This window comes from Pelophylax lessonae, assembly GCF_965119305.1.
Source record: "Pelophylax lessonae genome assembly, chromosome: 3".
Classification (NCBI taxonomy): Eukaryota; Metazoa; Chordata; class Amphibia; order Anura; family Ranidae; genus Pelophylax; species Pelophylax lessonae.
Genome location: NC_138770.1, coordinates 637,404,220 through 637,429,574, shown reverse-complemented (window position 1 = coordinate 637,429,574; position 25,355 = coordinate 637,404,220). Strand labels below are relative to the sequence as shown.

The 25,355-nt window shown below is 41.7% G+C and overlaps 1 protein-coding gene across 1 annotated transcript in view; it reads left to right on the top strand.

Annotated features, from left to right (window-relative positions):
- LRPPRC (leucine rich pentatricopeptide repeat containing) overlaps positions 1 to 25,355 on the top strand; it is a 402,453-nt gene that overhangs the window by 338,323 nt on the left and 38,775 nt on the right. Inside the window, exons 31-34 of the mRNA XM_082250995.1 lie at positions 6,405 to 6,493; positions 16,208 to 16,412; positions 21,234 to 21,355; positions 23,802 to 23,917. Coding sequence (XP_082107121.1) covers positions 6,405 to 6,493; positions 16,208 to 16,412; positions 21,234 to 21,355; positions 23,802 to 23,917 — 532 coding nt within the window. The remainder of the gene's footprint in view (positions 1 to 6,404; positions 6,494 to 16,207; positions 16,413 to 21,233; positions 21,356 to 23,801; positions 23,918 to 25,355) is intronic.

Below are 25,355 nucleotides of genomic sequence, written 5' to 3'. Positions count from 1 at the left end.
ATTGTCCTACTATTATTGTACTAGGGGCTTTTGTGCTCCTAGGGGTGATCAATCCTATGTATTGCTGCATCTATGATCATGTTTATTTTGATTCTACATGTCAATGTGGACACAATGGAGGTCCTGTTTTTATCTGGTTTTTCTAATAAATGTGAATTATTTTACTTTTTTTTTCTAATTGCCCTTATAATCCCACTTCAGAGGAGAAATTTCTTTCTTTAAATTTGTAATTTAAGGGATGGTGGCAATTCACACTTGAGTTTCTAACTATTTAATTAACTGCTTCACTACCGCCCCAAAGCATATTTACTGCTACATGGTGGATCTCCTGTGCACACACACATACATATATATATATATATATATATATATATATATATGTGTGTGTGTGTGTAATTCTGCACTTTTTCCTGCTGGGGGCAAGCTGCTTCTGAAGTGATTAATCACAGCAGAAGCGAATCTGCAGGTGTCGGGCACTGGATGTCCACTGTTACCCGCCGATTATCGTTCTGACAGGGGTGAAGGGATGGACTTTGTGTTCCTGGGATGGGATGAGTGGCAGGAGGGATTGGATAAGAGGAGTGGCAGTGGTAATACTTAGGTGGAGTGTTATCACCCTAGGACAATGAAGTATATTCTGATTACAGAAAACTTCCCTTCTCCCCTAATTTCCATATCATGGGGGAAGGTGCTTGGTAGTCCAATGGGAGAACCGGGAACAAGGTACCTGTTAAAAGCGCAGCACGGACAGTATGTACAAAAAATTTCCATCTGACAAGGTTTCTGGCACGATCAGCTAGTGCATTTTTGTACTCATTGACCAAATATAACAAAACACATTCAATAATATATTAAATAGATCAAAAAAGAGAAAATAAACATTTGTTGGTCTTTGTGCACTTTAGTGACAGTAAGTTAGTGACAATAAGTTAGTAAAAAATTAAGTTTAGTAAGTAAGAAAATTAAGTTCTGATTGATCACTATGGCCTGGTCCCTAGCTTTGTAAAACATTAAAATTTAAGTGTCTTACTGAGTTTTAAACAGTACATACTCTGTCTCACCCTGCTCTGCACATGCTCAATTGTTCTGTATTCTCGGCACTGCTGATAATTAGTGATTCACTAGAGGCCGTCCTGCTGACAGCCTTAAAGTGGATGTAAACCCTCACATATACCCAGTGAAGTGAACAGCCTCAGATGATGCACATGATGAAACAAATCTCCCTACATACGTTTTACATGTATATCTGCTGTCTTCAGCTTTCTACACTGTTTAGAAAGTGAACTTCATGTTAGAATCTTTTCTTCCTGTTCTAGCACTGGGTGTGGAGTCTTGGCATACACTGGGTGATAGCTGATTGGAGAAAAGGCGCACACTACTCCTCCACATAGGCAGAGGAAGGAAGAAACATGCAGAGCTGTGCTGTTAATAGTCCAGCTCTCTGCTAATCTATCTCTATGCACCCACCCGACACAAATTTCCAGCTGCTTTTATCTCCTGTGTCGGAAAACTTGTCAGAAGTTATCATGCTGATACCAGAGAGGAGAATCCACAAGCACCTACTAAGTGTAGCAGTAAAAACTACTTTAATAAATGTAGATTTAAAGTACTCCCAAACGTGGGTAAAAATAGGCATATATAGATAGGAGATGGTTCTTTCACTTGCGTAATCCAGGGGGGTCCTAGAGGACGATGTCCAGCATCAGGTTCTGTTTGGCAGAGTACGTCCTGGTATAATCCAGGGGCTTCCCGGGTCCACTGGAAGCTGTGGCTCGTCCAACTGGGGCCCGTGATGTCACTTCCTGGTCGTGGCGTGACGGACAAACAGCGCGTTGTGGAGCATGCGCTCCTTCTTCAGGCCGTACAGGGGCCATGTTGGATGAGGGCTTCTCTAAACTGGCTACCGAGGCTGGTGTGGGTCAAAAGATGGCTAGGCAAAAGGCTAACAAACCTTATGTAGATATGTGTATACATGGTATGTTGCTTGTGTTGAGTCAAAGATGAATGAAATTGAGGATAAAAATGAGGATCTAAATGATCTAAAGAATGGAGATGGGTGGGGGGGGGGGATAGAAATAAAAAAGAAGAAATGGAGATAACAATAAAAATGGAGATATAAGGAAAAATAATAAGAATAAAGATAATAAGTATAAAATAAATGAAATTAGGTGATAAAAAATATGTAAAAAAAATGTATGTATGTGTGTGTATATATATATATATATATATGTGTGTGTATGTGATACATTTGTGTATATAGTAAAATTGTATACACACATACATATATACATAAACACTCGTGTGCACATATACATATATACACATACTTGTGCATGCTACACATAAAGAGAGGGAGGGGGGGAAAGGGGATGGATAATGTGTGATGGCATATTGTGCACACATGCGTATCTATGTATGCAACGTCACATACCCACACACAGATGTGTGTGAATGTCATAAGCTAGATTTAAAAAGAGATAGCAATGAAGTATAAGGGTTTATTGTATAGTGGCCCTCCCCGAATGGGAGGGATAATGTAGTAGGATTGGTGAATGAATGTGCACATATGTGGGAATGTAGCGTTTATGAAAACAAAAAAAAGGAGGTTTCTTCAAAGACTGTAAGGGATGAAGTTAGGGAGTATGGTCTAATGTGATGAGATCACTGAAGAAGGGGAGGGGAAGAGAAAGGGGCCTGGATATGGAAAATAAATTAATTTGGGGGTCTGTTCCATTAGTTAGGAGATATCTGAAAACTATGTACAACTATTAAGCTCTATATTATGTATTATATTATGTTATGTACTTACTTGTGAAGTCTTGGATATGTGTGCAAGTAAAGGAATGGAGACCTTAAGGGTCCTCCTCAGAATATATGCTATACCTGGATGGAAAATAATCAACCATTGTTAAGGAGGCAGGGTCAGAGCCCAAAACAAACCAGTATAATTGAACACATGGGGAGGGGGTGTTTACCAGTTGGGATGTGTCAAATTAGAGGAGAATGTTGACTTCAATTTCTTCATTCCGGCCCCTGGGTGTGGGCTTGTTGAGGGAATAGATTCAGTATGTCTCCCTACGGCAGAGTCGTTTAAAACACCCAGTACTATGTAGAGTATCTAGAATGGACTCAACAACCCACATCCTAAAGGCCTGAAGAAGACTTGTCGTGGTGCTCAGCAAAGTGTCTGGACTTGTTTTTGCCACCCTCTCCCAGGCGGCAATGTTCTCCAAATCGCTTTCTGAGAGTTCTGAGGGGTTCTGCCTACATAGAATTGGCCACAGGGACATGAAAGGCAGTAAATGACGAATTCAGATGAGCAATTGTAAAATTGTTTGATAGGGTAGGTTTTCCCTTTTTTCGTAAATTCTTTCTGTCCATGATTGATGTGGGGACAGGTGAGGCAGAGTGCTTTATGACATTGAAACATTCCTATGAGTGGGGTGAGACATGGGGTTTGGGTAACTTTGCTGTAGGAGACCTTGGGATTATTGGAAATGGTAGGTTTGAAATGTGGGTCCTCTAACAGAATGGACCAACGTTTAGTTAGTTTAGTAATAATTTGTTCCATTTTCTTGTGTTTGGCATGGAACTGTGTAGTGAAGCGAATGGGTTGTGATGTGGGAGTAGGGGGAACGGAGGAGGCAGGGGTGTGTTTGAAAGGTACTGTGATAAATAGTGGGAGTGTGCCTGTAAAATGAGGGGTGAAGGGGTAGCCCTTTTCCTCAAATTTTTTAATCAGGAGGGCACTTTGTTCCAAGTAGTCCTGCTGTCTGGTGCAATTTCTCCTTAAGCTGCAGAATTGACTTTTGGGTATATTGGATACCCACCTGGGGTGATGACCGCTTTGAAAATGTAAAAAGGAATTACCGGTGAGTAGGCTTGGTGTAATTTTTTGTTAGTATTTGGCCATCTAGGTGGTAAAGTAGAAGATCTAAGAAGGCCAATTCCTTGGGATGACATACTGAGGTGAAGCATAGATTATATGAATTGTTACAATGCTGTACAAACTGGGTGAAAGCGGGCTCTGTGCCATCCCAGATGACCATAATGTCATCTATATACCTAGCGTAAAAGATGACGTTCAGCAAAGGGATTGTTAAGCCAGATGTTATTGGCTTCCCAGAGCCCCATTGTAAGGTTGGCATAGCTTGGGGCAAAATTTGCCCCGATTAGCTGTGCCAGTTACTTGAAGGTAAGTCTCCATTGAATTCAAAATAATTCCTGGTAAGACCGATTTCTGTGGCCTCTATAATGAATTTGGCTTGCTTGGGGTTGATGGTGGTATCTTCTGCAAGAAAGTGTCTCACTGCTCTGACTCCTACCTCATGTGGGATAGAGGTATATAATGAGTTTACATCCAACGATGCCGACATATAGTTGGGTTCCCAGCTATAATGGCTTAGTAAATCCAATAAATAAACTCCATCCCTAATGTAGGAAAGGAGGTTTTGGGCTAGGGGTTGTAAGAGTTGGTCTATATATATATATATATAATATATATATATATATATATATATATTGTGAAAAGGGACTAGTGATGCTGCCCATGCTGATACCAGAGGAAGAGAGCAGCAGAAAAACACGGGACTTAGGGCTTTGGAGAGCGATAAGTAAACACTGCAGATCTGTGTGCCCAGGTCAGATTTCATGAATTGGGGTTTACATCTATTTTAAGATTTACAGCTACTGAGAGAAAACAACAGGAATGACAGACTGTACTGAGGGAACACAGATTAGGGAGGGAGAAAAGAAAAGCAAAGGTGAAAGGACATACTTGGCTGCCAGGGAGGGACAGGAGATTTAAACTTACAAGGATAGTGTCTTATCTCCAGTATTCTCTTCTTTCTCTTTCAGCAGCAGCCTGTGGACATCAGTGCTGTAAAGCTTCTGTCTGCCTTCCTCTCTAGCTGAGCCAAGGCTTACAATTTTTGTGATTAAAGTGGAGCTTTACTCTCCCAATTAACATTGATTATTTTCAATCCTCATCCTGCTAGCATTACTAAATTGATAGGAACGTGTATCATATTTACTGGTTTTAAACCCCCTTTTTTTTTTTTTGTTTGTTACTTCCTGGTTTCCTGCCTAGGCAAATGATGTCCTACATCCCAGGAGTCTTCAGGAGGGGTTTTCTCAGCTAAGCACAATCTCTTTATGTATACTTGAGCTAAGGGCAGGAAGTGAATGCTGCATGAATCATTTGCCCTTACTCAAGATGGCCATGGGCAGAAATGCTAGGGGGAGTGTTTTTCAAAGTGATTTCTCACCAAAATAAAGCATGGAGACATGGATGGATGGGGGAATTTGCTTTGAATATTAAAAAATTAATGATATAGTGTTTGTGGTGCTCAGATGCAGTAAAAATCCGCTTTAAAATGCACACATTTATTACAAAAAGTGACATAGTTTTTGAGACCAAGGAGAGGGGGTGGGGGGGGGGGGAATGTCCAATAAAAAATTATTGCTCTGGCCTTAAACAAAATGGCAGCCACCAGCAAGAAGAAACAGGAGCAATGCTGGAGAAAATTTACAGCGCACACTTATTTTGGTAGCTTCATTTATTAATGTGAAATGTATGTTCTTTTGTTATAGAACATTAATTATTAGCTCGGTATGGGTAAAGTTCCGCTTTAAACCAGCTGAAGTGTGTGTCGGCACCAAATACAATAAGGCAGAAAATAGCGGCTACTCAGATTAATTTATAACTAGCACGAAAAAAAAGAGGTGCACATGGACAGGGCAGAGCTGAATCCCCCAGCACTCAGTCCAGCTAGTAAGCACAAATAACATGCTTAATCAGACATATATTTGTTCTTTTTATCTTCTGATGATCTGTGTGATTATACGGTTCTCCTTGACTGTAATGCGAAAAATAATCGTCCAAAACACTGTGTTAATTCCTGCAGTCAATTTCAGTAGCAGTAACCAACCCATCAAAAAAAAAAAACCATATCCCTGCTCCATTTTCTGTTTTATAATTACAGTGAAGGATGATGTAAATGAGCATCAAGAGGGTATCTTACATGATATACATTGAAAAGACATAACAGATGCGGTTATTTTAGTCATCTAATATGTCAGCGTTCCAGAATCTGAGCAGATTGTTTAAAAGGAAAATCTCGTTACTTTGTTTCCTTTTTGTCGCTCATTTTCAACTTTGTCATCTGTCAGATCATAAAGAAGAAAAAAAAAAGAAAAGAGAGAACGAGGGGGGGGGGGGGAGAAAAATAATTATTCTATAACCATTGACAGTTTAGCACAAAAGCTGTCTCCAGGTCGATATTTTCCAGCAATATTTTTAACATATGAACAGTAGTTTTTGTAATTTCACCTTCGAGCTTAACCGATCATTATCCTATCAGAAGCATGTCAGTAATGCCTTTTTGACTGTCTGCCTCTTTTAGCGCCAAGAGCCACTTCAGCGACTACAGCATGCAAAATGTTTCCTGCAATCTCCTTCTGGCAGAGCAAGTTAGGCGGGACTGTTTGAAAGGTATGTCATAATGCTTGACCTTTACGTCACATTAATGCCTCTGTAGATTTTTCTTGTTACGCCCTTCGAATACTCAGATAAAGGAGTCCATTTAGCAAATTACCTGCTTATCAAGAGCCTTTTGTGGTCTCGGAGAGACGTAAATTACTGTACATGCATTTATAATACATCTTGAATATGAATGTACTTGTCATTTGACCACTTAGTCCGGTTTCCATTCCATTTAACACAAGATTTTTTTTTTTTTTTTCCTTAAGATGAAGCTTTTTTTTTTTTTTTTTTTTTTTTTCCTCCTCCTTTTCAAACATGCAAAATTTGTGTTCCACTTTCACGGAGGGTAAAAAAAAAAAATATGCGATTATGCGTACATGCTTTCATCAGTGTTAAAATTCACAGTACAAGTCAGTTTTTATTTTTGAAAATTAGCATAATATAATGCCTATGAACATCTTGTGCTTGTGTATGTTTTTTTTCTTCCCGTAATTTTCATGCAAAGTAAGTGTAAAACGTGTATGTGAAATCATTACAATACTGCATATTTTTTTTTTCTTTTTTTTAAATAATCATTACATTTTTAATTCAGGTGTTGATTTTTTTTTCCACGCCATTTCTGAAAACCCCCTTATAGAATTAATATAAAATAATCCCTAAGGTTGCAAGTCAACCCAAAAGCAGCTTATCATGAATCTTTTCTACTAAGCATTTTTTTTTTTTGTTTTCATGTTTACTTCTTGGTCGCGAGTCTTTCATAATGTCTTTGATTGCTAAACGGTAGCAAAAAGTATGAAAAAAAAAAATCTGTTGTGTATTATTTTCTTTGGTTCCAGTTTATTTTAATATAATGAGTAATTACAGTTAGGCTGCATTCACACTTGAGCGTAGCGTTTTACCGCGTTTTTTTACCGCGATTTTCAGGCATTTTTTTCAGGCGTTTTTGGAGGCAGGTATTGACATCTATCAAAAACGCTGGTAATCAGCTCAAAAAGAAGCTCATGTACTTTTTTCAGCTACAGGCGTTTTGCAAAACGCTCAGATGTGAACAGGGGTCATTTAAATGAATGGGGTTTTACTTGTTGGGTGTTTTGGAACGTTTTTTTTGAGCGTTTTTGGAGCTGAAAAACGCTCAAAAACGCCCAGGTGTGAATGGAGCCTTAGAGAAATACTGCTCCTTTATAGTGTTTTGGGTTATATTTTTACATGTGCATGCACCCCTTTCCTTCAGCCCCCCCCCCTCTTCTTTCTTTTTCTCTCTTTGACTTTTTATCCATCTATCTATCTATCTATCTATCATCTCCAATAGATATACATGCAAGTATACATTTTTAAAAAATTATATATATTTATTTATAATCTCTGCTCACCGGCTTTCCATTATTTAATGCTTATTTGTATGTAATTTTTACTCATTTTCTGAAGCTTACATTTTAAACACTTGTTCCTAAAAAAAAAAAAAAAAAATTGATAACATAAATTGTTAGAATTCACCATTTTTCTCTTCCTACTATTTATAAAAAAAAAAATAAAGTATAAAGATGCTACTTATCCCATGTCTTAACAGCCGTCAGTCTGGGCCTGAATGGTGTTAGATCACGTGTCCTCATGTAACAGCACATGCATCAATGTAAATCTGTTATCAGATGGCAGGTTGTCCTCTGTAAATACCATGGGATGATCTATCATTTTCGATCATTTGCGAAAGTGATAGTGCTTTATTGTAACACAGATCCTATATTTGCGGTCTCGCATCATCCTGTGAACTGGTCATTAATACAATTTGTCTGGCAACCAGATTGCCGTTTGTGCTCTGCGAATTCAAAGTGTTTAGTTAGCATCTGGCAGGAGTACATTATTGTTTGGTGAAAACTGTTTCCCATTGACACGCTGGGCAGTCCTGCTTTTATGTCATTTTCTTAAATGCTTTTTACGCTCTGTTTAAAAAAGCTGTATGGATAAAAATATATATATATATATATATATATTGTAAAAGATTGCTTAGAGGTTCATTTTATTGTCAGAGATTTGTGTGTAGTTATTGAAGCATATCGTTTTTTTTTTTTTTTCATTTAATTTTTTTTTATTTTTTACACCTTTTACCATGGCTATCCACACCTATTGGGCTTACATCCTCCTATACACGTTGCGGGCAGGTATATGCGGTAAAGATTATGCATTGGAAGTAAAAAGGGAGGCATTAGAAAGAGAGTACAATCTATGGAGGATTTGAATCTGAGGACAACCAATAGTTTTGTGAGGCTTGTGGGGTAGCGATCATTACTGGTAAGAAGTAATTAGCTATGGTGAAAACGGAAAAAGTGGATCTTTACTGTAACTAAGCACCACAAACCAAAAACACAATTTAATTTATTTTTAATATTCAAAGCAAACTCCCCCATCCATCTATGTCTCTATGCTTTAATTTGCTGAGTAATTACTTTGAAAAACAACCCCCCCCCCCCCCCCCCAGCTTCCTGGCAGTTGGGTAAGGGCAAATGATTCATGTAGCATTTACTTCCTGGATTCAATCTGCGCTTAGCTCAAGCATGTAGGCAGGAGGGTGTGCTTAGCAGAGAAAACCCCTCCTCTTCTCAGCCCCTCCTGAAGACTCCGGGGTAGTATGACATCATTTGCCTAGGCAAGAAACCAGAAAGTAACTGAAGAAATGTAAATAAAAGTTTAAAACAAGAAGATATGATATACCGTCCTATCTGCACTCACCGGCCACTTTATTAGGTACACCTGTTTAATTGCTTGGTAACACAAATTACTAATCAGCCAATCACATGGCAGCAACTCAATGCATTTAGACATTTAGACATAGTGAAGACAACTTGCTAAAGCTCAAACCGAGCATCAGAATTGGGGATGAAAGGGGATTCAAAGTGACTTTGATCGTGGCATGGTGGTTGGTGCCAGACGGGCTGGTCTGAGTATTTCAAAAATTGCTGATCTACTGGGATTTTCACACAATAATCTCTCAGGTTCACAGAGAATGGCCTGAAAAAGAGAAAATATCCAGTGAGTGGTGTTGTGTGTGGAGGAAAATTAAGTGTTGATGTCCGAGGAGAATGGGCAGACTGGTTTGAGATAATAGAAATGCAACAGTAACTCAAATAACCACTTGTTACAACCAAGATATGCACAACAAATCGAACCTTGAAGTAGATGGGTTACAGCAGCAGAAGACCACACCAAGTGCCACTCCTGTCCGCTAAGAACAGGAAACCGAGGCTATCATTCACACAGGCTCTACAAAATTGGACAATTGAAGATTGGAAAAACGTTGACTGGTATGATGAGTCTCAATTTCAGCTGCGACATTCAGATGGTAGGGTCAGAATTTGGCATAAACAACATGAAAGCATGGATCCATCCTGGCTTGTATCAGCGGTTCAGGCTGGTGGTGGTGTAATGCTGTGGGGGATAATTTCTTGGCACACTTTGGGACCCTTCGCATTGAGTATCGTTTAAACACCTCGGCCTACCGGAGTATTGTTGCTGACCATGTCCATCCCTTTATGTCTACAGTGTACCCATCTTCTGATGGCTCCTTCCAGCAGGATAATGCACCATGTCACAAAGCTCAAATAATCTCACCACTGGTTTCTTGAACATGATAATTAGGTCACTGTTCTCCAATGGCCTCACCACACTCACCAGATCTCAATCCAATAGAGCACCTTTGGAATGTGGTGGAACGGGAGATTTTCATCATGGATGTGCAGCTGACAAATCTGCAGCAACTGAGTGAGGGTTACATGTCAATATGGACCAAAATGTCAGAGGATTGTTTCCAACGCCTTGTTGAATCTTTGCCACAAAGAATTAAGGCAGTTCCGAAAGCAAATCAGTCTAAACCAGTACCAGCAAGGTGTACCTAATAAAGTGGCTGGTGAGTGTATTTACTAATGCTAGCAGCATAAGGATTAAAAATAATCAATGTTGATTTGGACAGTGAAGTTCCACGTGAAGTGAGAATGCTGGGGTTTTTAATGCAGCTGACCCATCCAAGTTCAGTGCGACCTCATACATGTGGCGCCACTCCAAGCAGGGATTTGACTTATGCCTTAGATCCTCAGGGTTCACAGGGTGCTGGCAATGTCTGTGTGCCGATCCAGAGAGCAATACATGGGGATCGCAGCTCAACCCAAACAGCCCCTTTAATCCAAAAAGGAAATGCAGCCTCAGGCTGAAGGTGTCAGTTAAGCCACGTCCACTTACATGTTTCGTCCCACCTCTGAGGCTTAGTCATAGGTTCTACACAGACAAATCCGGATACAACATACAGTATCTCATAAAAGTGAGTGCACCCTCACATTTTTGTAAATATTTTATATCTTTTCATATGACAAGACTGAAGAAATGACACATTGCTACAATGTAAAGTAGTGAGTTATAAAATATTATAATTACAAAAATGTGAGGGGTGTACTTTCATTAGATACTGTGTATATTCCTATACACAGAAATAGATCACAATTACAGAAATACACTGTAGCTGAGGGTAGCAATTTATTCTATATCCTCCCATAATATGCATTTTAAAGCTGAACACTAGGCCTAAAAAAACGTTTCATTTAAATATCTTCAAGAGCCACAGAGGGTATAAATCCACTTTGTGTGCAGCAAATGCCATTGCAAATCTTGATATTACTTTGTTCAAGTACCTGTGACATCAGTGTTCTGCACATAGCCTGTACAGGGGCAGCTTGAAATGCCCACTGCAGCCTGTAGATAGCTGGATGCCTTTGGTTAATACTCTAATTGTCTGTTACAATTATAGTATTAAAAGATTTAAATGTTGTAAATACAGTCATGTCAAAGCAAGTACACCCACAGACCGGAATTAGATCTTCATTCAAGCAGTGTCTCCAGGTAAGAGTACTGGAGGGGGGCGCAAGGAAAATTTGCCTTTTCAGTCAGTAGTTGTAATGGTGTACTTTGGAAAAAGTAAATTCATATTTGGCCTTGTAAGCTAGTGTTGCCCTTTTAGCCAAAATGACTTCTTGTAGGTGTTTAAATAACTTCCCACCACCAGTCTCTGACATCGAGTTGGGGAACTTTTTGACCATTCCTTCATGCAAAATTTTTCAGTTGCAAGATGTTTGTGGGTTTATTTTTTTCTAATGCCCCTTTTTCAAATGCCCCCACAACATTTCAGTGTTATTCAAATGAAGGTTTTGAGTAAGCCCAGGCCATAACCCTCATTTTCCATCTGCTTGTGTGCTAGAAGTTCTTGTGTTGAAGGATCCATTTTCTGGTCAGCTTCAGCATTTGGACAGATGACCTCACATTCTCATCAAGCACACCTTGATATGATGCAGAATTCATAGTTGGTTTTGACTTCAGGCTGCCCTGGGCCTGAAGAAACAAAGTAACCCCAATTTATACCATTTCTACAACATACTTCACAGATGGTATGAGGGTTTTCCTCCTGAATTTCTGCCTTCAGTTTGCAGCAAACATGTCTACTGTTACTGCGGACAAATAGCTCTATCATTAATTCATCAGTCCACAGCACATTGTTTGGGAAGACCTGGTCTTTGCCTATATGTTCATTTGGCAAACTCTAGTCTTGATCTGTTATTACAGCAGATACTTTTTCCTGGCACATCTCCCATGCAGGTTAAATTAGCACAGTCTTTATTTGACTTTACAAAGATGCTTGTACATTGACACCAACCAAACCCGACCATTAGTAGTAAAGGCGAGCTCGGTCACTGTGCTGGGAGTCCGCAGTGAGCAATAAAGTTAAGGGAAAATATGTTAAAAAAAAATTAAGATAATCAATAGAAAAAAAAGCATGAGGATACACAGGTGTTGCATGCATCCCAGTGCCTGCAGTTCTGTTCATGCCTATTGGGACACAGCCGCTGTTTCCCAATGTGACATTTGTGGCGGTGTGGCTGCACGGCCCCGAAAACACCCAGTGCTTGTGTCCCAATAGACATAAATAGAACTGCTGGTGATGCACACATCCCCGTGCCGTACCGTGGAGCAGCACAGAGCATGGATGTAATCACTATGTGAACAAGGCCTAAAGCTTCGCCTATAGACAGTTTTGGGTACCGTAGTTTATCGCCAGTTCACAGGTGTGGACTGTTTTAACCACTTGCCGACCAGCCGCCATAGTTTTACTGCGGGAGGTCGGCTCTGTTACGTGAAATGACATACCTGTACGTCGCTTCCTGTAACAAATGGTGGAGGCATGCCTACCACCAGAGGCATGCACATGCATTGATTAGCCAGAGGGGGAGCCAACTTAGCGGGTCTGGCGGACACAATGTTCGCTGGGCACCAACGATTGCTCCCCATGGAGACAGAACGGCAGTTTGCCAATGTAATCAAGGCAGACCGCTGTCCTGTCAGTGATGAATACAGAGATCTATTTAGGAACACCGGTCTCTGCGTTCATCCAGTGAGTACAACCCCCATACAGTTATAAAGCACACTTCAATCGCCCCTGGTGTTAACCCCTTACCTGCCATTGTCATTATTACAGTAACAGTGCATATTTTTAGCACTGATTACTGTAGTAATGTCACTGGTCCCCCCCAAAAGTGTCAGGTGTCTGATCTGTATGCCGCAATGCTGAAGACCCGCTAAAAATCACAGATCGCCTCCATTACTAGTTAAAAAAAAAAAATACAAATGACCTAAATCTATCCCTTAGTTTGTAGACGCGATAAGGCCCCTTTCACGTTTGTGCGACTTGTCATGCGATTTGGGACTGCAAAATCGCATGAAAAGTCGTTCTCCATTATTTCCAATGAGCCCCATTCATATCTGTGTGACGTGAAGTCGCACCGACTTCAAAGTAGTCCCTGCACTACTTTTGGCATGATTTTGATGCGTTTTGAGTAAAAGACATTATAAGCCCAGTCAAACTCGTGACAAAATCGCGGTAAAAACGCGCCACTTTGAAGTCGCACAAGTGTGAAAGGGGCCTTACAAGTTTAAGTTGATGAAAAAAGTAGATTTTTTTTTTTTTTTTGGGAATGTTTTATAGCAGAAAGTAAAAAATATTTTCTTTTTTTTTATTCCCCAGAATTCTTGCTCTTTTTTGTTTATAGCGCAAAAAATTAAACCGCACAGGTGATCAAATACCACCAAAAGAAATCTCTATTTGTGGGAAAAAAAGGACATCAATTGTATTTGGGTACAGCGTCGCACGACCGAGCAATTGTCAGTTAATTTAATGCAGTGCCGTATCACAAAAAATGGCCTGGTCATTAACCACTTACCGCATAGTAACGTACCGATACGTCGGTACACTTTGCGGGTTTATACCGGGATGATGCCTCTAGCTAGAGGCATCATCCCGGTACCGTGGTTTGAAGCCGACGGTCGGCTTTCCGTCGGTAACGACCGATGCGGCTCGGGAGCCGCTCGATCGTTACCCGGGGGGCGGGAGGGGACGTCCCCCTCCCGCCGCCTTCCGTGGCTTTGCCCGGGGCTCCCGTCCCACCGGGAGCCCCGAGCACCCAGCCGGCACGTCCGCCGGCTGGATGGAGTCCCGATGAATGCCGGAAACTGCATCGATCGGGGCTCCGATGACGTAACCCGGAGGCGGCGTCCATGGCGTCACTTCCGGATTACTGTGCTGCAAAAGGCGGCAAATTTAAAAAACGGCTGTATGCAAAAATGCCGTTTTCGGCGTTTTGCATACAGGGAAGTGTAGTGGAGGGGTCTAGGGTCTTTTAGACCCTCGATCCCTCCATAAAGTGTACCTGTCACACATATTGCTGTAACAAGGGATGTTTACATTGCTTGTGACAGCAATAAAAGTGATCAGATTTTTTTTTTTTTTTAAAAACCTGTAATAAAGTTTAAAAAAAATAAATAGGAAAAAAAAAAAAAATTTCCCCGCCCCCCCGTCACCGTTAGCTCACGCACAAAAAAAAACGTATACGCAAGTCGAGCCGCGAATCAAATCGCTGTTCAAACCCCACATGTGAGGTATCGCCAGGATCGCCAGAGCGTGCGCAATAATTAAAAAAAAAGAGCTACACTCTACCTCTAAACTGGTAACCGTTAAATAAATTTAAAGCGTCGCAGATTGAGATCTCTATTGACCGTAGTTTGTCGCCATCCCACGGGGGGGCGCAATTTTAAACCGTAACATGTTGGGTATCTATTTACTCGGCGTGACATCATCTTTCACAATATACAAAAAAAATGGGCTAACTTTACTGTTTAGTATTTTTTAAATGCAGTGAAATGTGATTTTTCAATTATTTTCCAAAAAAATGGCGTTTTAAAGACCGCTGCGCAAATACCGCTTGACAAAAAGTTTTGCAATGACCGACATTTTATTCTCCAGAGACTTTGCTAAAAAAATATATATATATAATGTTTGGGGGTTCTAAGTAGTTTTCTAGGAAAAAATACTGGTTTTAACTTGTAAACAAAAAGTGTCCGAAATAGGGCTGGGGCTTAAGTGGTTAAGGGGATAAAACCTTCCAGTCCTTAAAGTGGTTGTAAACACACTTTAATGACTTTTACCTATAGGTAGGCCTATATTAAGGCTTACCTATAGGTGCTGTAAATATCTCCTAAACTTGCACCATTTAGGAGATATTTACAGTGCATGCAGCCGATTACGTCATCGGCGCATGCCCTCTGAAGAAACGGCCGCCCGTGCTGTTTCTTCAGAGCCCTGTGCCGTGACTGGCGTGCGGGAGTGACGTCATGCGGCTTCGGCCGGTAATACAGCCTGAGTCCCCAGACCTGGAAGAAGACGGGTGAAGATGGATGCACCCGGCAGCAGGGACAACGCGGGCCTTGTTGCAGGCAAGTGTCACATAATGTGATAAATACTTGCACATTATGCAATTACTTCCTCTTTAAGTGGTTAAAGTTTGGTATCTATTTATTCAACTCAACCTCCTCTTTTATTTTTTTTTAACAAGAAAGTGGCTAATATATTGTGTTGGAGTGCACCAAAATTATGGGTTTGATGAACCATTGCGTTAATGTTGTGTGACAAAAAACATTGCAACTACTACTGTTTAATTCTCCAGGGGTCTCTGCTTTTAGAAAATATATAATTTATCAGGGTTATTGATAATCTTCAGGCCTAAAATGTGTGCAGAAACTGCTCTGCAGTGTAAGGGTTAAAGTTAAATTTTTGTTTGATCTTGCATGGGCAAAGCAGCAGGTTTTAGGAAGATGAGTTGGTACAATAATAATTAAGCATGATACAAACAGAGCATGTACAGTACATATACAATACAGATTTTATTGACGGTTTCTAAGAATGGGATGATATTATATGCAGCCTGTTCATTTTGACCTTGGCTTAGAGCTTTCTAAAGCAGACAGCAGTGTAGCACTGACGGTGAAAAATTATCTTCTGTACCATCAGGGACACTGCATAGTCCCTATTCCCTGTTGGCGGTCTATTAACACGTTTCCACAGAGATCAAAAGATAAAATCTCAACTCCGTACTGTGTTTTCTGCCTGTAACAGTCCCTTTAGAGGGAAGCTATCCATTCCATATTGCTTTCTCAGCATCTTGCTGACAGACTGCCAGTTCCATCATTAAACTCTAATCTCAAGCACTCACAACAGTTTTCTGCATGTCGTTAATATGAGAAACAACAGAGCAGATCCTAATCACGTCTCAGCCTGTCTCTTCTGTTTTGTGAAGCCTTGGATCAGTGATTACTTTAGCATTTTTGCCCTGTGCTTCCTTCCCTTTTCCTCTTGAATAGATGCACTAGTCACCCTAGAGAGGCTACTCGAGAATGGCAGTATGCCCAGCCGCGTCACAATGAATAGACTCACCGAAGCTTTCGCCATGAGAGGAGATGTGGGCAGCCTGGAAAAAATGGAAGCGATAACGGCCAGCAGCAGCTTAAACCTTCCCAAAATGGACAAACAATTCATCAACACCAAACTGTTGGCTCACTTCAGAAAGTAAGTAAAGATGTGTCCTGAGTAGCTACCAGTGGGCCTCTTGTATAAACTGTGGGAATAGACAGCGTTCATCATTTCTACTCATTTGAGAGTGCATGTGGTTCAAATAAATGTAAATGTGTAGTGCCTACTACATCACAAACTACTGTAAATCTATCTATATATATATATACACACATATACATATACACCTATACTTATATAAAACCGATAGGACCATAGTAACTGTGATACTAAATGAAAGAAGAAAGTCCCAAAGAAAATGTGTAAAATAAGAATGGTGTCTTCCAAAGCCCAGGAAAAACTTTCCACATTAGCCTGCAACACACCACCACTTTTGCTTAGTGCTACTGCTGCACTCACCAGATCCTATGTTGCCTCAAATCAGCAAACAGTGCATCAAAAACAGAGCGTTTCCCAATCTGTCCTGCACGAGCATCCATCTGCTAAAATAATCCAAGATAACTGGTGATACCGATGTCTACCACAGGAGGGCGTCACACTGTGTAGAACTGTGCTGTATGGAGGGAAAGCGCGTGCTGTATGAAGATAAAGTGGAGCCTGACTGGGGGGGGGGGGGGGGTCTAATATAGTGTTGCAATTTATTGAAGTTTATAAATCCACATGGAAATGGCATAAAGATGAATATATCCAAATGACCAGCAAAGCATTAATAAAACACAGTATTATTATCCACCTACGACAACAAAAGTAAGATATAGTGGCGCAAAGAGGATCTGTGCTGGCCCCTGTGGGTGATGGGACAGGGCGGGTGGCCAAGAGCAAATAATATCATACATTAATGCACATGTGACCATATAAGTATGACAAGTCTGATGCAATTGGTATGTTATTCATAAGGGAAAAGTGCATCAAAGTCCATCAATTTATGGCAAGTCTTATGCAATTTGTATTGGTGTGTTGATAGGAGATGGGTGCTGGCTCATGTGACGGCTGTTCTATGTTCAAGCAAGAAGGGGCTTGTTCAGTAACTGGAGGAAAACAAAAAGCGCCATCTGAGTGCAGCATAACGTGTTTATTGTGGCAGAAGAAACATAGTTACTCACACTTTAGTATAGAGTGTGCTTCTGGCTCAAATAATCAATCCTAATATCAGAGTCCCCTGGGAGGAAGGAAGACTTCAGGATGGCCTCGGCGGCTGCCCGATCCTTGGACGCGGCTTATGTGTGTCAGCTTCTCCACGGCTCAGCAGACTGTCCGGTGGCTTCTCCTGTGCGTGACTTCTGGGTGCAGGGGGGTTTCCAAGGCTATTGGCATGGGGGGTATGGTTTGATCTCTAGAGAGCTAAAGTAGTATTGGTTGCCTCCATCCCTTTGTATATAATGAAGGGGTTATTATGGGGCCTCAGGCCAAAAGGGGGTGGGATTTTATGGGAAAGTGATCATGTACACAGGTTATACATAAAATCAGAAGGTAGTTTATTAAATAATACATTTAAACATAGATTCAAAAAACACACATATAGATTGTGTTGGTAAGTGTTGGGTTAAAGACCCAAGGCGAAAAGGTAAGAAGGGAGGGTTCGGAAAATTCAGTGACTCTCGCAGAGAGGGAACGGGAAGGACAAAAAGGACTGCGCTGCCTGGAAACATCCTAGGAACCCCATACCCATCAATATTTACCTTGACTAAGGAAAGGAACCCCAAGAAGCTCCCTTTATCTTGGAGCACCACTGTGACTGCGATTTTGCAGCACATTTTGCCGCATCCAATGGTTCCTGTTGCCAGTTTAAGGGACATATGGAAGCACACATGAACAGGCAAACTAAATACTTGGGGATTTAAATCTTTGAAAAAGGCTATAATTTAGCCGAAACGCGTCGGATACTTACTGGGTGACTTCTGTGAATATCTTTCCAAGCCCTCAAGCATGGAAAAACAGAGACAACATCCATATTAAGTCACCATATTTACACCTGTCACGGAATTTTCCGAACCCTCCCTTCTTACCTTTTCACCTTGGGTCTTTAACCCAACACTTACCAACACAATCTATATGTGTGTTTTTTGAATCTATGTTTAAATTTATTATTTAATAAACTACCTTCTGATTTTATGTATAACCCGTGTACATGATCACTTGCCCATAATATCCCACCCCCTTTTGGCCTGAGGCACCATAATAACCCCTTCGCCAAGGCTATTGGCAACCCCCCTGCACCAGGAAATCGAGCACAGGAGAAGCCGCCGGACAGTCTGCTGAGCCGCGGAGAAGCTGACACACATCAGCCGCGTCCAAGGATCGGGCAGCCGCCGAGGCCATCCTGAAGTCTTCCCTCCACCCAGGGGTTGCTGATATTAGGATTGGTTATTTGAGCCAGAAGCACACTCTATACTAAAAGTGTGAGTAACTATGTTTCTTCTGCCACAATAAACACGTTATGCTGCACTCAGATGGCGCTTTTTTTTTTTTTTCCCCTCCAGTTATTATCCACCTACTAAGATGACCGCCAGTTCGGGGCCTGGAAATGGCGGCCTGACATCAGCGCGTAGTCCTGACCTAATGCATTTCATGCAAGGCCACATCGTCAGTGAGCATTGGTACCAAGTGGACAGTGGACCTAGGTTGTAACACAATGTGGTGCAGCTGTGCATGGTAGCCAATCAGCTTCTGAATTCAGCTTGTTCAATCAGGGTTTGACAATAAGCCCCCGTTCACATCAGCGTGATTTGACATGCAATTTGACAGGTCAAATCGTGGCCTAATGCGGACAATGACACCGTCCCAATCCCAACTTTGCGGCGCTGCACCGATTTCCAAAAGTAGCTTGTGCACTACTTTTGGCGACTTTGCGGGCGACTTCAATAGACATCTGTGCATGAACCCGCACAGATGTCTTTCAAGTCGCCCTTGAAGTTGGACTGAAATGCGGCTTTGAAATACATTATTTACAATAGCAGGAAAGAGCAGAGGCCACACAAGTGTGAAAACAGCTAGACAAATATTTATTCACATCTGAGAGGTACTCCCATATTAAATTGTGTATTATACATGAATATGTGAGTACCTGTCAGATTTGAATAAATATTTGTCTAGGGCGAATTCAGGAATCTGCATAGCGATTTTTGTTTGATGGATGGACTTTTGAACTTTATGTTTTTCACAAACATTTTATGTTGGATTGTCCTTCTATTAGCACTTTTTGATTGTTCTTTGTATACTGCATAAGTATATCCATTTTTTTTTATTTGGTAACGTACTGGTTCTAGGGGTATATGGGAAAATGTCTACCTGCAAACTTTATCAGTAGGGGAATGTGCATGATGTTTCATCATATTGGTGTACAAAGCTTTCTTGAATTGGGTGTGAATGCGAGTACATTTTTATACCACTTGCCAACTTGTATTGGTGAATGAGACCAGTGGGGTTCTTCAATGTCTGTATGGCCTTGGTGGGAGAGATCTCCCTGCCGGAGTCATAGATAGCTAGAAAGAACTTTCAAGAGATTAAATCTTGCCCTGTGTCCATCCTAAATGCGCAAACTGTTTTGAGTTTTTATAAAACAGGTCAAACCAATCAACTGTACTGATTTTTAATGGGTAGTTTTATGTGTTTTCCATATTCAGAAGATAGTTTAAATTATGAATTCCTGTCAGTGGAGAGCTGGTTAAAGGCCAGGGTGAGTTAAATCATAAGCTACATTTGCTAGGTGCACATTTGCGGTTCTTATCCAAGCCTTTCATGCACGCCTTCATCAGAACTACAAATGGAGCGCCGGAGCGGAGATGTGGCCAAATGAAGTTGTCAGGCCGGGTTATGCAGACAGCACATTTCCCGCATGTGTGTGTGTACGTGTACACATCATAAACACATTAAATTATTAGCATCGGCCCTTCAAGGATAAAACCTAAAGCACCAGAACGTGGTGGGCAAATTATATTTAATATCAGTTTTTGAATCGAGCAGGACAGTTCTAGAGGGGGGAAAAAGGAGACCCAGGTAAATATTTAATTTTATATTTCCTGAAATACAGTAATAGTTTTTCACATCAATTATTGAATATCAAGCCTTAATGTTCATTCTAGTGCCTTTTAGGTAGCAATGGTTTCTTGCTGGCTTGGATTAAAGTCACTCCTGCTCAGGGAAGAGGCAATAATATCTAGCTTGCTCAAGTACCAAGTTACACCTAAGAGTTGAAGCTAAGTGGATATTAAACTCTAAAACATATGGCCTCCTTTTTAGAATGTAGTTTAGTTCCTATAACAAGGCCAACTCTACCTTAAAGTTACCCTGTCATTAAAGAACAAATGAGGCAGCTATTATGTAACTGCTTGTTAAAATGTTAGCTGCTGGGCTGGTATGCTGACCCACCAGCATGGTCCAGTACCTTTCCTGGAATTGGGCCTTTTAATGCATTGAGGAAGTTAGCCAGTCAGGAAAGAAGAAAGTATGTCCGTAATAAAATTTGTCATTTTTCTTGTTTATCTCCTGATAAGTTTCTTCTAACCCCTAGATGGTCCCAATATGTAAATGAACATTGGGGTGTTCCTACCATGCAGAGTGTTGGGCCGGTGGCACTCATTACAGTCTCAGCACTCTGCATTTGAGGCTTCCTCCTCCTCCTCTCTATTGTAAACTTTTTTGGGGGAGCAGGTACCTAGTTTTGACAGGTACCTACCCCTACTTCCACCTGGAGTGCCTAGGTGATCGGAGCAGAAGTTTGCCCCATCCCCAACAAAACAAGACAACAATGCTAACCACTAATCTATCTGGTAGATTATAGATGTATGGTGCCATTCTTGTGTCACCGTACTTCAGTCTAGTTTTAACAGTTGCTTGTTTTATACCATTTCTCTCCAGTGAAAACTTTGATGATGCCACCTCAATGATCGAATCATTGTGTACGGAAAACCCACAGATCTCCATCACTTACCTGTTTCAGAAGCTAATGCAGAACAGCATGTTCGAAGCACTGGAAAAAGGTTGGTTTTTGTAGTATCTAGCTTGCTTTGGTAATAAATATTAAATACTGAAAATAAATTTGAAGGTTTTTTTTTTTGCTTGTAAAGCAGGCCAGACATATTTGTTAATGAACTACAAGTTTACACTTTAATACTCAAACATGTTTAATCTGGTGACACTGATGGGCCCTGTTGAGGCGGCACTGTTGGGCGACCCTGATAGGCTGCACTGATGATCAGTGCCCTAATTATCAGTGTAAACAATGTACTCACTGTACCCTGTAAGACTTGCGAGTTATTGGCACTCCTTTCCATACACAGAGACAGCATGCGAGGAAAAGAATGCCCATGATTGGCAAGTCTGTTTACATGTGGCCAGCTGTGATTGGACATAGCTGATCACATGGTAAAGGGCTGCGGTGATTGGCCTTTTACCGCGATTTTTTGATCACTGTGTCCAAGGAACACAGCAGTCACAGAGCGTGCCCAATGCACACACTTGGGAGGATTTCCATGGATGTCCTCCCAGAACTGGAGAGACACGCTGTAGCCGTCTTTCGACTATAGCACAGGCAGGAACCATTTAAACAGGTCCTTAACTCTCTCCATGAAACGTTCCATGGCTCCCTCATCTATTCATATGTAACATCTTACCCTTGTTTTGTATTGGCTGCTGGCTTTTGCCAGTTAGAATCAAGACAAGCACAGCAGTAACCACCCAGACAAATGATGCATGGAGAGTTGCTCTATCTGGCTGCCGTAAAATGTACCCATGTAAGGTAATAGAATATAATCAGTGCAATCACCAACTAATATATTCGTGCAAATGTCGTATAACATGTATCATATGCCTTATACCCTAGGCTGAGATTGCTGCTTTCACTTTGTTGAGTGTGTCCACAAAATTAATCTCATAAACCTATATTGCAAAATATAAGTGCAGCGCAATCACATATAAATTGTACACTAACTAGAAAACAAAGTACACCAACTACAAAAACAAATGCAATACAGTGTAAAAGTCCCAAGCGCAGAACTCCACCGCTGTATACACAATAAGTGACAGTTCATATAATTGCTTTCGGTGTATTCAGTGCCCACCACCTCCGGATAAAGTGCCTGCTCCCCTCCAGTATCTGACCCCACTATGGGGTCCTCATGGCCTTCCTGCTCCCGTCTGAGTAACCCTACTTCACTTCTTGCCTTATTCTGCAAAGTTTTCAGGTAGGCCCTGTTTTCAAAAGGCGTTGATCATGTGTAGCCTGCAACGTTTTCTGGTAGGTCCTGTTTTTACAAGGCGTTTAGCAGGTGTAGCCTTGTGTACTGCAGACTGGGCGCTTAGTGTCAGCAGACCGGCTGTTATAAGACGACGCCGAGAATCCCATGGGTGTCTGCCTCTCCCCAGGCTGCTCCGGTGCCGGTTCAGCAGTCGTCCGCTCAGCCTTTCAGCCAGGTGCACCCTGACTGTACACCGGAGCTCGGTGCTGTGTGTGCCACTCTCAGGCGAATACAAGCATGCCCTATATGTGTGCACGCTCCCATGCACTGCCCCACAGCCCCCCTGCCTACACTGCGCACGTCCATTTCTTCACTTCGCACGTTCCCAATGTTGTACTCATGTAGTGACCTTGTTTATGTGGGGGGGGATGATAAATAGAGCAAATGATTTACCTTATTCCTCGCTCCCGCAGACTTCCTTAGCTGTATGACTGGTCTCCCAAAGCCTTTTACCTTCACTTCTTGACCAGTCACAGGCTTTCTGACATCTTTATGTACAATGCAGGACCAGCAATCCAGCATTGTATATGAGGGCAGCGAGGGCCCATCCTCATCCCGGGAACATTGGAGAGAGGAGAAAGCACAGGCTGCTAGGGGAGGAAGGAAAAAGGGAAGGATTTGTGCTACTTGGCAATCCTAGACAAAACAGCTATTTAACCCATGGAGTGTACAGTGGGGCATTGCATGGGTGTAATTTAAACCAAGCCAGTGTTTAGCTTTAAATCCTAAGGACCTCAGCCATGCATTATCCGGAAATCATTGCAAATCGCGGGATGCCTGTGCGTTGCCGTTGATTTGCAATGGCACCCCAAACGCTGTGCGATGTTGCCGCGATTTCCGCCTGCAGAATCGCGGGTCGCATGACGCCCCAAAGAAGCTCTTGTACCTTTTATGGGCGTCACGCGACCCGCGATTTTGTTTGCGCGCTGTTACCGCGATTCGGCAGGCGGCAACATCGCACAGCCTTTGGGGTGCCGTTGCAAATCAAAGGCAACACACAGGCGTCCCGCGATTTGCAATGATTTCCGGATCGTGGGCAGAATCGCGGTAATTCTGCCCACGGTCCGCTACGCTAACATGTGAACGTAGCCTAAACTTCTATGTTACCAATCAAGTCTGATATTCAAGATTTGTTTTATGACATGCGAAACCCCGCTGACCAAAACTTTCCTTATCTCTTCATTTGCAGCAAGTATTGTGGCAGAGAGGTTGTCCGCTCAGTTCGCAGTTTACCGCCCAGTCACAGAACTGTTTCTTGTATACGTCCAATCAGAAAAAGTGGAAGAAGCCAAACATTTATTACAGGTAAGCTTTCTAACTAGTGGTTGCCCATTTATATTCATATTTGAAAAGTGAAAGTAGCTGGTAGATTTTTTTTTTTCTACTGCTTTCTATAAAAACAGGTCCCTAAAACATGCACAGCATCTCACAAAAGTGAGTACACCCCTCACATTTTTGTAAATATTTTATTCTATCTTTTCATGTGACAACACTGAAGAAATTACACTTTGCTACAATGTAAAGTAGTGAGTGTACAGCTTGTATAACAGTGTAAATTTGCTGTCCCCTCAAAATAACTCAACACACAACCATTAATGCCTAAACCGCATGCAACAAAAGTGAGTACACCCCTAAGTGAAAATGTCCAAATTGGGCCCAATTAGCCATTTTCCCTCCCCGGTGTCATATGACTTGTTAGTGTTGCAAGGTCTCTGGTGTAAATGAGGAGCAGATTTGTTAAATTTTTTGTTATCGCTCTCACTCTCATACTGGTCACTGGAAGTTCAACATGGCACCTCATGGCAAAGAACTCTCTGAGGATCTGAAAAAAAAGAATTGTTGCTCTACATAAAGATGGCCTAGGCTATAAGAAGATTGCCAAGACCATGAAACTGAGCTGCAGCACGGTGGCCAAGACCATACAACGGTTTAACAGGATAGGTTCCACTTAGAACAGGCCTTGCCATCGTCGACCAAAGAAGTTGAGTGGACGTGCTCAGCGTCATATCCAGAATGGTTTTGCACAGAGCAGCTCAGATCGTCCTCTTTTAGAGTCTCACGTCGGTGCTCCTGACCCCTCCGTTCAGCCGAGTGCCCCCACAGCAGACAACTAGTTCTGGGGGCACCCAAGCAGGCGTGCTCCTGAGCCTCTGCTTTGTGTGTCCATTCACACCCAGAGCTGTGGCTTGGCTCCGCCCCCTCTGTTTCCTGATTTGCTCACTGGTTGTGATTGACAGCAGCGGGAGCCAATGGCTGCTGCTGCTGCCAAAAGCCACTCAGGAGTACGAGTCCACAGAGAGGCAAGGATCTCGTTGACATCGCTGGATCAAGGAGGGGCTTAGGTATTAGGGGGGCTACTGCAAACAGGAGTTTTTTTTACCTTCATGCATAGAATGCATGAAGGTAAAAAAAAAAAAAATCTGGTGCCTTTACAACCACTTTAAGTTATCAGGGATGTGATACAAGTAACAATTCGACCATGCTGCAGGAGATGGTCAGAAACCAGAGACATGCAACAAGTGTGCTTGAAGTCTTGACATGCTGCAGGAGACCATGAATGGGAGCATGTTACATAAGACTGTTATAGAGGACTATAATTATATCCACTTTAAATATCAATGCTCTCGCTAATGTCCAATGGTTCCAAAAAAGTACCAAATGTTAGTCACATATACCAACTGTAATGGCACAAGGTCACAATTTATATAACAGAGTATACATACATATGAAGTATTAATTTAAA